This window comes from Oncorhynchus mykiss, chromosome 6 (assembly GCF_013265735.2).
Source record: "Oncorhynchus mykiss isolate Arlee chromosome 6, USDA_OmykA_1.1, whole genome shotgun sequence".
Lineage (NCBI taxonomy): Eukaryota > Metazoa > Chordata > Actinopteri > Salmoniformes > Salmonidae > Oncorhynchus > Oncorhynchus mykiss.
The window spans coordinates 84,406,392-84,420,379 of NC_048570.1; the positions used below are offsets into that span (position 1 = coordinate 84,406,392).

The following is a 13,988-nucleotide window of genomic DNA, read 5'->3' on the forward strand; positions in this document are numbered from 1 at the left end:
CAGTATATCTACGATATGGCACTCTGATCCATGTAAATCTCACAACAGAAAACCTTACAGACTTAGTTAGCGTGTTACCTCCTGCTCTACTGTATATTTGGATGCCAGCTGTTTTTCTGCTAAGCCTTAAATGACTCTGGCCCCTTCCCCTTGACGAGTGATGAATGATGAGAGTGCTAACCTGAGAGTTCATAAACGCCCCCAAGGAAAAGGATTCAGCCCACAATCCCTTGCCTCTTGTGTTCCTAAATTGACAGTATTAATCTCTCCTCTCATTGGAGAGATTGGTAGAATGCGTCTCATTTCTTTCTGTGAGACGGAAGGGGGATCTGGGTTTGGGATAATTTAGCTCCACTGACGTCTGTGACCCAACTATAGCATCAAATCCTGCCGTCGAGCCAATTGCCTGTCTCCTTCGTGTCTGTGTGTGTTTAAGTGTGTGTGTTTGCGTGTGCATGCATGCATGCGTGCGTGCGTGCATGAAATGTGTGTGTGTGCGTGCGTGTGAGATTTGAGGAAGGGAAGCGAGGGAAATTATATCCTTTTCATAGCAACTGTTTAATTAACACTGTTGAATCTCTAGACATTTGTGACAGTACTTCTATGACATCCCGTCTCTGTCTACATGTACATAGGAGATAGTGACTTTACATACCGTAAAACTTCATTAACAGCCACGGCCATTTATTTGCTTCAATCACTGAACACAACTGGCGGTTATTAGAGACAGGCTTCTATTTGAGCCAGGCGTCCATTTCCTTAATGCACACATCTTTTGCTCAATAAAATGTTGAAAAGACAATGATGTTGCTCTCCTTTATCTTCTTTTGCATAATCTTTACAGTACTCACTGAAGTTAACTCGTAAGCAATTCACTTAAACCTGGCATTTATTAGAAGCAGGTGTTTATGTACTGAAATATATAGTAGACTGCATTTGAATTACTGTTACAGTGCTATTTGGATTGTTAATTGGATTCGTTCAGACATTTCTTGATTTCTTGTTGTTTTGATTTATTTATTATCATGTGTGTACTTGCATAACATTTTACTACATTGCTAGGAGCTAGAAACATAAGCATTTCTCTGCACCCACTATAACTAATTAATAAGGCCCGAGTAGGTGTGGTATATGGCCAATATACCACAGCTAAGGGCTGTTCTTCTTAGAACCACCCATCCCGGATCTGGGAGAATTGTCATCAACAACGCTGAATAGCATAGCGCCACAGTCAAATAATATTACTAGAAAATATTCATGAAATCACAAGTGCAATATAGGAAAACACAGCTTAGCCTTTTGTTAATCCATCTGTTGTCTCAGATTTTGAAATGATGCTTTACAGCGAAAGCTAGGACCGGGAGTAACAATAGCCGCCTCTCTCTTTTGGGCACAAATCACTCTGAGAGCCCCCACATGTCCACTTACGCAATGTGGTCGTTCACGCTCATTCTTCAAAATAAAAGCCTGAAACTATGTCTAAAGGCTGTTGACACCTTAGGGAAGCCAACAGAAAAAGGAATCTGGTTGATATCCCTTTCAATGGGCAATAGGGATGCATAGGAACACAGGGATTTAAAAATAAGATTTACTTCCTGATTGGATTTTTCTCAGGCTTTCGCCTCCAATATCAGTTCTGTTATACTCACAGACAATATTTTTTACAGTTTTGGCAACTTTAGAGTATTTTCTATCCTAATCTGTCAATTATATGCATATTCTAGTATCTGGTCCTGAGAAATAGGCCGTTTACTTTGGGAACGTTATTTTTCCAAACATAAAAATAGTGCCCCCTAGCTTCAAGAGGTTAATTAAGTACGATGCATTGCATTTTGTGTCACATAATACCTCATAATGTCAAAATGCAATTTAGTTTTCATAATTAACAAAAAATTAATAATAAACAATGAAAAGCTGAAATGTCTTGAGTCAAAAAGTATTCAACACCTTGTTATGACAAGCCTAAATAAGTTCAGGAGGAAACATTTGCTGAACAAATCACATAATAAGTTGCATGGTCTCACACTTAACATGATTTGTGAATGCCTACCCCATTTTCAAATGCTTCACAAAGAAGGGAACTGATTGGTAGATTGGTAAAAATAATAAAGCAAACACTGAATATCCTTTGCGCATGGTAAAGCTGTTAATTTGGCTTTGGATGGTGTATCAATGCGAAGATACAGACGTCCTTCCAAACTGAGTTGCCAGAGAGAAATAAAACCACTCAGGGATTTCACTATGAGCCTAACGGTGATTTTACAGTTACAGAATTTATAGGAGAAAACTGAGGATGGATCAACAACATTGTAGTTACTCCAACATACTAACCAACATGACAGAGTGAAATGAAGGAAGCCTGTACATGGTGGTGGCTGCATCATGTTATGGGTGTGCTTGTCATCAGCAAGGACTGGGGAGTTTTTCAGGATAAAAATAAACTAAATGTAGCTAAGCACAGGCAAAATCCTAGGGGAAAACCTGGTTCAATCTCCTTTCCAACAGACACAGAGACAAATTCACCTTCCAGCAGGACAATAAACCTAAAACACAAGGCCAAATCTACACTACCAAGACATGGCCAAATCTACACTACCAAGACGACATTGGATGTTCCTGAGTGGCCTACTTACAGTTTTGACTTAAATCTGCATGAAAATCTATGGCAAGACTTGAAAATGTCTGTCTATCGACAACCAACTTGACAGCGCTTGAAGAATTTAGAGAATAATGGGCGAATATTGCACAATCCAGGTACGCAAAGCTCTTAGAGACTTACCCCAAAAGACTCACTGACTTACTTTAATTGCTGCCAATGGTGTTTATAACTTGTATTGACTCAGGGGGTGAACACCTATCTAATCAAGATATATTAGTTAACAACAAAACAAAAAAAATTATTGTAGATTGTTGTAGATGTTTTTTTACAATTAAATCCATTTTATCCCCATCTTGAACAACGTACAGTGCGGTCCAGCACTTACAAAGGACTTATATAAAAGTATTCTATTCCATTGTTCTTACCTCGTTGATTACTCTTGTCATGTTTCTGTAATGATAATAATACTACATAGGATTTTAATAGCGCTTTTTTTTCCCAAAGCCGCTTTCTTGTGGTAGAAAATATGCTCTCATATTACATCAAACAGCCCAAAAAACACAAAGTATCTAATGTTGGTGTAATGTGAAAAGTGTTAGAAATGTAAACCATTTTCTTACCTCTTTGGCTTTCCTGTGTCTGTCCTTGGTGTCCCTTTCTCGGTCTCTGTCTCTGTCCTTGTCTTTGCCCTCATCCCCATGGTGCGAAGAATACGACACCGTTCTCCAGTCCCGTGGTGAGTTGGTGATGCTCGCCACCTTTGACTCCGTGGCGCTGTTCTCCTCATTGAGTGAGCGTGACGACCTCCGCGTGAACATACTTTTCTTAATTGCCTTGACCCTCAGACTCTCACTGTCTGAGCAGCCCCACTCCACTGATCCGTTATCCACCTTGATGTTGTGGCCTGTCGTGTGGCACTGAAAGACATGGGGCGAGAGGTTGGGGTCGGGGTGAAGGTGATCTGGGGTGGATGTGGTGGCTAAAGCGTTTTCGCCTGGTCTCCCGTTGGTTTCGGGTTCCTGGATCTTCTCGTCGAGTTTGGTGAGCTTGGAGAGCACCTGCGAGATCTCTCCTCGGACTCCGGACAGAGACTCCAGCTTCTTCTCGATCTCACCTATCCTCATAACAAGCTTGCACACGCTCGATTTGAGCTCGTCGTCCGTGTTCTCTAGGGAATGAAAGAGGCAGTCCAGCTTGGACTTGGCCAGTTTGACCGTGTTGCATTCGGGTGAGCTGTCGCCGTCAGACTTCATGGTCACCTGAGAGAGAGATCCGATGCTGTTGTAGCACGACGATTGGATGACGCCCAGCGAGTCGCACACGCTCATGTCGTCAAGGAAGCGGAAGATGTCACTGATGTCATCGCTGATGATCTCAGAGTCCTCTTCCGAGTGTTTGCACGAATGCCTCTCTCTCTCGACGTATTTTGCGTGAGCGGCGGCATAGTCTTTTAGCTTCCTCTGTTCGGCCTGCTCCGTTTGTGTCCCTATGCTGGACGAGCTGTCTATGTTACCTCCTTGAAAAGACGTACTGTTGATGCCTTTCTCTTTAAATCTTTTCCCAACCTCTCTTTTGTCGACACCCACCCCGGGACCGCACGCCATTGAAGACATATCCTTTGTTTTCAACCCGTTGGTTTTCTTTGCGAACCCTGAAGGGGAGGCCACCACTTTCTCTTTGGCACACTGGAAGTGCTGCTCATTCTCTTTATTGACTACATTGTGGCGATGGTTGTCTTTCAGCGGTTTCCCATTCAGAAATGACCTCTCAAAATCCGGTGGCCCTTCTTCAGCATTCAGACTCAGGCTTTTGACGGGCCAAATTGGCTGCTTCCCCGGCCTAGCCGTACTCCTCCGTGTGTTCACGCACTCTGTCACTGTCGTTGGCCCGAAATACGTAGACGCTTGAAGGTCGTCCAGACTCTCGTGCTTCGCTCGCCGTTTCTCCTGAATGGGCGAGTTCATAGTAGGCTCAAAGTAGGGGTTACTGTAGGGCAGCTCGAAGCTGTGGTTGAAGAATGTGGCAGGTTTGTGGAGCTCTCTCCGGTGGTAGCCTCCAGTTGCCCTGATGTTTGGTTTGCACTCTGAGGTGATGACCTATAACGACAATGGGGTAACACTTCATTAAGTTGCTCTTAAACCTGTGTAGTGACACTCTAACATTATGGTAATATTGTATTGTTTGGCTCTAAGTCACGCTGATAAGAATATCTGTTAATTAACTGACTAAAACCTAAAGGTAATAGTTTCATAGAAATTTGGTAATTGTTTTGAGCAATTTTTGTCATTACACAAGTGATTTTTTTGTTGTTGTTACAGACTCATTCACTTTTACAACAACAACATTTTAATACACTGTTGTGTTAACACATCAGTCAAAACACCCTGCATTATCAAATCAAACAAAGAAAGTGTCAAACTAAGCATAAAGGTGCAGGATGTAACATTAGGCTCAGACCAAGCCTTTCTAGAAAGAAATACGTTTTATAGATTGGTTATTCTCACTGAGAGTTATGTCCATTGAGACATTTCCATTCTAAGTGACATAGGCTATACAGATGTAGGATCTTGATTTGATCACTCTTTGTTGATGAGACTTTTCCTGTGCCAGAGGAAATGCAGATGACCTTCATGATTGACATAAGTTCATTAAAAACCTATATTAACAGTATTCCACTTTTCATGTAGCCTCATTTTGACCAGCTTATAGCCTAACCACCAATCAAGCAACATTATGGACTAAACGTTGAAATCCTGTTGTTGCAGGATTATTTTGCTGCAACAATGCAGGTCTAATTAAGATCGTACATCTGTAGATCTATGGACCAGTTTCAGGAAGTGGGGAGGTACTGTTTTATCACTTTTGTTTTATCCTTTAGGTTTCTTGTGCTTTTCTCTGACATTTAGATGGTAAGATTAGCAAACAACGGCACAAATACTTACAGCTAGCACCGTTTAGTAGGAACGAAACAACTCAGAACATGGCACAATAAAGAATGTAGCTGACCACATATCACAGTAAAAATTAGAGAGTGATAATTGATAACAGATAGTTAACAGTGGAGGAGGCTGCAATGGAAATCAGTCTGACTTTATCTTCAATGTTTGTTTTTTCATGTATTGTTGTTTCAGTGTAGTAATGGGACAACATTAAAACTCAAACTTGTTGGGGGTACTTCCCAACAAATATGTCAGGATAATTATTGTTGCATAATGAATGATATGTAAATGCTTAATACAAATAAATAAATAATATAGAATTAAAGACCAGAGACACAGACCTGTGGGGAGAACGCTAGCAGGTTGTGAAAATCCTCCTTGAAGATGTTTCTCTTCTGGACACAGGAGTGGACAGAGAAGGGCTCCGTGTGGTTGATGTGTTGCAGGGACTCCTGGTCTGTGGTGGACTCACTGTCAATGTCTATGGGAAAGTAGGTGCTCTGCATCTCGCAGGGCGGCGATGGAGGACTGCAGCCTGAGTACTGGGGCAGGTGCTGCAGCTTGTCTAGCGACGCTGCTCGACATTTCAGATCCTTGTTTACGCCCAATAGGAAGTTAGGGTCCGAGGTCGGGATAAACTGTGGGCTGCAGTTGGATTTCGAGCTGGCGGAGTGGGAATGGGGGTGTGGGCGGGGGTGGGAGGAGTTGTTTTGGGACATGGGGCGATGGTGGGGGTGGTGACCCGCCCTGGAGGGTTGATCCATGAGGTCATAACCTCCGCCCCTCTCATAGTCCTGGTACTTATAAACATCAGTGTCGGACCTACATGACTCAAACGACTGGTTCTTGTGGAACTTGGGCCTCGGTGGTGCCATTGGGAGCTTGTCTTTGGCCATCCCCCCATTCATTTGGATTAGGTTAAACATAGTGACGATATCCGCTGCCACCATGAGTTTCTTAGACTGCTGGTCCTCAACAGTACATCTCATCTTGTCTTTGAAGAGAGTGGCCGGGAAGGCTGGGTCCAGGCAGGCTGTGTAGAACAGAAGGCTCCGTAGCTTGGCCAAGTGGACCAAGTCAAAGCGGGCACACAGGGACTTACAGAGGTCCTGGTAGGACACACTACTGTGTTTAGTGTCTAGTTCCTCCAGGATCCGGACTAGGAACAGGGAGTACTCTGGTAGAGGATCCATGGCATGTGGTGTGGGATGGAGCTAGATGTTGATATCCTCGTTAATCTCCTATTCTTTAAGTATACTGTACAGGGGATGCCATTGAGATGGAACGTCTCAAATACAAGGGAGACCTGTACCCCTTATGAGAGAGATAGGAGGATGACCCTGAGAGAGAGAGAGAGAGAGAAAACACAGCAGAGAGAGAGAGAGAGAGAGAGAGAGCAAGATATTGACTATTGGACAATCACATAACACAATCAAAACATAGCCAAACATTGCAAGTAATAATAATCATGAATATAAGGTGTTACATCCCATGTTATTATCCCAAAGCAATAGTTATACATGTGCATGTGACTAATAAACTAATCTAATGATCACGTCTATTTGTGTTATTGTGAATAAGACAGAAATGAAATGTGGTAATAGTTTGGAGAAGGCTTCACTCTTTAGATAGGGATCAGTAAAGATTGGTTTTCATATTCAATTCATTCCAAAATATAACCTATCAGACAGCTGCTATTAAATGTATATAATTTTCAGGAATATTGAGTAGGCTACGTTTTTGTCATTGTATACCCACTAGATTCAGTTCAAGAACTCTAAACAGTTTCGTTCCTCAAACAGAAATGGATATCCACACGGTCATAATTCAATCACATTTGCATAACCTCAGATTCACCGCGGAGTACTTCGAAACAGAGAATAAAATCCATATTCCAGTTCTTCACTGGCGCGCGCGCACATACAGTACATAACCAACAAAGGGACAAATAGACTCACCTAACGCACGATTCCATTTGCTCTCATCCGAGTGAGCATTCAAAAGGTATAGATTCCTCAAAGTCATCAAAACAAGGCGGCAGCAATGCGAAGTTGACGCACAACATTCATTCTTTAATTGAACCATACACCATAATATACTTTCCAGTCGGACACCGTAGTAAATAACCAGCCAAAAGATCCGATTCGATCCCCAGTCACTCCCGTTCGGATAATCCTTAATTTATCATATTTTGTATTGTATTCCAATAGGTGGACTATGTCTTCACTCCGGGACCGGATTTGCTGTAGCTGTTGGAACCGAGCTGTCGGCGTTCTCACGCGCGCGCGTGTGGTGCTAAAAAGGCACCCAGTCGGCTTTGTTTCCACCTAGAATGACGTAATTACACTTTAGCACCAACTGCAAGTCAAGCACAGCGATGGAGACTATATATCCATATTGATTATTATCCTGTACATTATTCACCACATTGCGTGTTATAGGCAGTACAACATACAACATAGCTCATTCCTAATGTGTTCGAGTTATGTGTATACATTCCATTTAAAAAACCGTACGATCGTTTTTCTCTCTGTTAAATGCGAGGGGAAACATTTTAATGTATACAAATCATACAACACAAAGTAGTGTATATGGTTAACTGTGCACTGGTGTGATGTTATATATGCGCGCCTGCTGCAGTGGGGTGTATTCATGGGATGCTAAGGGAAGCCACGATTTCCCAAATATTTAACCAATAAAAATGATAAAATAATTGATTTCCTCTCGGTCTTTTCATAATTTTCGGTCAATTCGCATGTGCCTGAATCTCACTGGAGAAATTACCCGAGCGAGGGAAACAGCGCCGCTCTGTCTCAGTATATGTAGCCCGGGTATCTGATGCTGTCTGGACAGGGAAACAGCGCCGCTCTGTCTCAGTATATATAGCCCGGGTATCTGATGCTGTATGGACCAAAAGAGTATAACAGGTTCCGCCGTAGCATTTGATTGGTTGATGCCAGCAAGCATTTGGCCAGTGGTGGAAAAAGTACTCAATTGTCATACTTCAGTAAAAGTAAAGATACCTTAATAGAAAATGACTCAAGTAAAAGTGAAAGTCAACCAGTAAAATACTACTTGAGTAAAAGTCTGAACGTATTTTAAGTATCAAAAATAAATGAAATTGATTAAATGTACTTAAGTATCAAAAGTAAAAGTAAAAATCATTTACATTTCTTTATATTAAGCAAACCAGACGGCTCAATCATTGTTTTTATTGACGGATAGCCAGCGGCACACAGACATCATTTACAAACAAAGCATTTGTGTTTAGTGAGTCCACCAGATCAGAGGCAGTAGGGATGACCAGGGATGTTCTCTGTTTAGTGAGTCCTCCAGATCAGAGGCAGTAGGAATGACCAGGGATGTTCTCTGTTTAGTGAGTCCACCAGATCAGAGGCAGTAGGGATGACCAGGGATGTTCTCTGTTTAGTGAGTCCTCCAGATCAGAGGCAGTAGGAATGACCAGGGATGTTCTCTGTTTAGTGAGTCCACCAGATCAGAGGCAGTAGGGATGACCAGGGATGTTCTCTTGTATGAATTTGACAATTTTCCTGTCAAAATTTACTTTTGGATGTCAGGGAAAATGTATGGAGTAAAAAGTACATTATTTTCTTTAGGAATGTAGTGAAATAAAAGTAAAAGTTGCCAAAAATATAAATAGTAAAGTAAAGTACAGATACCACCAAAAACTACTTAAGTAATACTTGAAAGTATTTTTACTTAAGTACTTTACACCACTGCGTTTGGCTTCCCTTGATACATCTTTTATATATAAAATATCTCAGCTGTGGGTTGTCCTGGTTCAGAAAAATGCCCCCCCAAGGGAGGCTGGTTTGAATTTGGCTTCAGACCAATCAAATAACTTTCAAAGCAAAACTTCATTTTCAGAAAAATTTGCCTGTTTCTGGTCTGCTTGTGTTGATGTCCTGCTGTAACTAAAGTGAACCTTTTCCTAAACCATGGAGAGAGATGGGGATTTGGACTTGTGGTTTTGACTTAATTCTCTGTACAGGCCAATGATTATGATGGTGATTCTGATCTAACCATAAATGTATATGTTTTGCCACTGGCCTGAAATGAATAAAGTTCAATATGTAGCCTAGTTGTAGCCTGGTAGATTCATGTTAGCTAGCTAGCTGGCTACCTTTAGCTGGTTCATTGTGCCCACCGCTAACTAGCTATCCATTTCACATTGGCTACACTAGGAAGTTAGGCTAACTAACTAAAATGCTTGCTAGCCTATGACAACAAAAACTAAAAGTGTACTGTATGACAGAGCCATAGACCCTTTAACCAACAAGAAAGAGAGGAGGATGGCATTAGCATTCAACTAGTCTAGGGTGAGTCAACATGATGTTTTACACACACACACACACACACACACACACACACACACACACACACACAAATCAGTCGCATGGACAGCCACATGATATTTATCTACATTGATTGGACTACATTTTTTGGTATCTTTATGTTTGTTTTCAGTGATTTAAACTCAGCATATGATAGCCCTGTTGATTTGATGACGCTTAGCTTCCTCAGTGATTTTACCCAGGCAACCCTACTGACCTGCTGTAAGGTGGAGTAGGAAGAGTAAAATCACTGAGGAAGCTAAGCCAGTAAAAAAAGCCATATTACAACCTATGTTGTGATATTTGCGTTGCTTGCTCTACAACTGTAAAATCATACACCATAGTGATATACAATAAGGCCGTGACAACAAAAAGACAACAGTCACAGTGGTGGAATAAATTAAACTACACATTGTTTCATCACAAAACCAGAAAGCAGCATCTGTCCGGTGAAGTCCACAAAGCAAATATTGCATGTGACAAACAGTTATATAACCTGCAGCATGGTCAAGCAAGTTAATGTTAGAATGCTAGAATGCTAGAAAACATCTGTTCTTCTTTAGTCTGATGTCGAGCTCTGTTCGAATCCAGTTCTACATTCTACAGCCGATGGCAACCCCCTCTCCTCTTTTCTCATTTCCTCCAATACAAAATAGTGATGCTCATTGTTTGAGATCCCAAATGTACAAACTCACATAGTCTTGTCCTTGCTATAGTTATTAACAGTCAATTTTCCTTAAAGCCAACCATGCATTCAAGGTGAACTGTATGTGTCATCATGAACATTGCAAAAAGCAGACGTTCTAATAATTTGCTTCAAGAAATAAAATCCAAAACCTCTTCAGGTCTCTACCATTATTATCCCCAAATGCAAAGTGTATCATTTCAATTGACGACATAAGAATCAGCTTGGACTGCTCCCCTATATCTGCATCAAAGAAACATTAGTAAGCTTATAATAGTGGGACTGCTGTTAGGTGAGGGACTGCTCCCCTATATCTGCATCAAAGAAACATTAGTAAGCTTATAATAGTGGGACTGCTGTTAGGTGAGGGACTGCTGTTAGGTGAGGGACTGCTGTTAGGTGAGGGACTGCTGTTAGGTGAGGGACTGCTCCCCTATATCTGCATCAAAGAAACATTAGTAAGCTTATAATAGTGGGACTGCTGTTAGGTGAGGGACTGCTGTTAGGTGAGGGACTGCTGTTAGGTGAGGGACTGCTGTTAGGTGAGGGACTGCTGTTAGGTGAGGGACTGCTGTCAGGTGAGGGACTGCTGTCAGGTGAGGGACTGCTGTTAGGTGAGGGACTGCTGTTAGGTGAGGGACTGCTGTTAGGTGAGGGACTGCTGTTAGGTGAGGGACTGCTGTTAGGTGAGGGACTGCTGTCAGGTGAGGGACTGCTGTCAGGTGAGGGACTGCTGTTAGGTGAGGGACTGCTGTTAGGTGAGGGACTGCTCCCCTATATCTGCATCAAAGAAAACATTAGTAAGCTTATAATAGTGGGACTGCAGTTAGGTGAGGGACTGCTGTTAGGTGAGGGACTGCTGTTAGGTGAGGGACTGCTGTTAGGTGAGGGACTGCTGTTAGGTGAGGGACTGCTGTTAGGTGAGGGACTGCTGTCAGGTGAGGGACTGCTGTCAGGTGAGGGACTGCTGTTAGGTGAGGGACTGCTGTTAGGTGAGGGACTGCTCCCCTATATCTGCATCAAAGAAAACATTAGTAAGCTTATAATAGTGGGACTGCAGTTAGGCGAGGGACAGTGCTGGGACTGCTGTTAGGCGAGGGACTGCAGCTAGGCGAGGGACTGCAGTTAGGCGAGGGACAGTGCCGGGACTGCTGTAAGAGCATTCCACCAGACACCTATGTGAATTTGCAACTAACCAAAGTCATAGCCAGCAGCATACCGCCCTGCATACCACTGCTGGCTTGCTTCTGATGCTAAGCAGGGTTGGTCCTGGTCAGTCCCTGGATGGGAGACCAGATGGTGTTGGAGGGCCAGTATGAGGCATTCTTTCCTCTGGTCTAAAAAATATCCCAATACCCCAGGGCAGGGTGCTGTCTTTCAGATGGGACATTAAACAGGTTTTCTGACTCTCTGAGGTCGTTAAAGATCCCATGGCACTTATTGTAAGAATAGGGGTGTTAACCCTGGTGTCCTGGCTAAATTCCCAATCTGGCCCTCAACCCGTCACCTAATAATCCCCAGTTTACAATTGGCTCATTCATCCCCCTCCTCTCCCCTGTAACTATTCCCCAGGTTGTTGCTGTAAATGAGAATGTGTTCTCAGTCAACTTACCTGGTAAAATAATTTAAAAAATACTAAAACAAAATTCAACTAAAAAGGCTGAGCCTTGGTTGGAGTTCTTTGTTTTCTGTCTGACTGGGTATGCTTTAATTGGGCCAAACAGACTGGAAATCAGTTAATTGAGAGGTGGGGGCCCAATCAGTGTTCAGGTCTGTGCTATAGGTTGCTAGGCTGCGCTAACAGGCTGTGGTGGTTGAATCCTACTTCAGACTAATTATATGTGGTGCTGTTCACTTTGTGCATGTGTAGCGAAAGGGGATTTGCAATCACACTCTTGTAATCAGATAGCCCTGGCTGAGGCATGTAAAGGCCAAGGTCAGCCTCAGGCCTTGAGGATGCCCTCTTTGTTAGAGGTAGAGTTAACAATGCATGAAGGTAACAGCAAAATCAGGCCGATTTCCGCAACAACGAAGAGCATTGAAGTTTGATACTAAACTACTCTGCTGATTTGGTCCTGCAATTATGACGGTGGAGCAGATGGAAACGCACCTGTGCACATGAACAGATACTCTGTGAGTGGATCGTCTTGCATCGTTCTCATCTGCAACATCTGCGGTGCTGCTCGTGGCGACATCAGGTCCCTGACTCTCAGTTTAAGACAGTTAAGATGTTGGCTTGGCCAAAGGGAGACCTGGGTTACAGGTTCTTTGTCTCTCTTCCCTGTTTTTATTCCAGCAGTGGTGTGGTGCTCAAGAAGAATAGACTGTCATCCACAGTCTGTCTAGTAGTTGTATACCCTATCCACAGTCTGTATAGTAGTTGTATACCCTATCCACAGTCTGTCTAGTAGTTGTATACCCTATCCACAGTCTGTCTAGTAGTTGTATACCCTATCCACAGTCTGTCTAGTAGTTGTATACCCTATCCACAGTCTGTCTAGTAGTTGTATACCCTATCCACAGTCTGTCTAGTAGTTGTTACCCTATCCACAGTATGTCTAGTAGTTGTTACCCTATCCACAGTCTGTCTAGTAGTTGTTACCCTATCCACAGTCTGTCTAGTAGTTGTTACCCTATCCACAGTCTGTCTAGTAGTTGTATACCCTATCCACAGTCTGTCTAGTAGTTGTTACCCTATCCACAGTCTGTCTAGTAGTTGTATACCCTATCCACAGTCTGTCTAGTAGTTGTTACCCTATCCACAGTCTGTCTAGTAGTTGTATACCCTATCCACAGTCTGTCTAGTAGTTGTATACCCTATCCACAGTCTGTCTAGTAGTTGTTACCCTATCCACAGTCTGTCTAGTAGTTGTTACCCTATCCACAGTCTGTCTAGTAGTTGTATACCCTATCCACAGTCTGTCTAGTAGTTGTTACCCTATCCACAGTCTGTCTAGTAGTTGTATACCCTATCCACAGTCTGTCTAGTAGTTGTTACCCTATCCACAGTCTGTCTAGTAGTTGTTACCCTATCCACAGTCTGTCTAGTAGTTGTATACCCTATCCACAGTCTGTCTAGTAGTTGTTACCCTATCCACAGTCTGTCTAGTAGTTGTATACCCTATCCACAGTCTGTCTAGTAGTTGTTACCCTATCCACAGTCTGTCTAGTAGTTGTTACCCTATCCACAGTCTGTCTAGTAGTTGTATACCCTATCCACAGTCTGTCTAGTAGTTGTTACCCTATCCACAGTCTGTCTAGTAGTTGTATACCCTATCCACATTATGTCTAGTAGTTGTTACCCTATCCACAGTCTGTCTAGTAGTTGTTACCCTATCCACAGTCTGTCTAGTAGTTGTTACCCTATCCACAGTCTGTCTAGTAGTTGTTACCCTATCCACAGTCTGTCT

General features: G+C 42.7%; 1 protein-coding gene across 1 annotated transcript in view; it reads right to left on the reverse strand.

The window, feature by feature from the left end:
* The window catches only part of LOC110512412 (major intrinsically disordered Notch2-binding receptor 1-like), a 47,542-nt gene extending 40,703 nt beyond the window's left edge, over positions 1-6,839 (reverse strand). The window contains exons 1-2 of the mRNA XM_036981243.1: positions 5,880-6,839; positions 3,220-4,695 (exon numbers count right to left, since the gene is read on the reverse strand). Coding sequence (XP_036837138.1) covers positions 3,220-4,695; positions 5,880-6,731 — 2,328 coding nt within the window. The 5' untranslated portion in view covers positions 6,732-6,839. The remainder of the gene's footprint in view (positions 1-3,219; positions 4,696-5,879) is intronic.
* Positions 6,840-13,988: the final 7,149 nt, after the last annotated feature.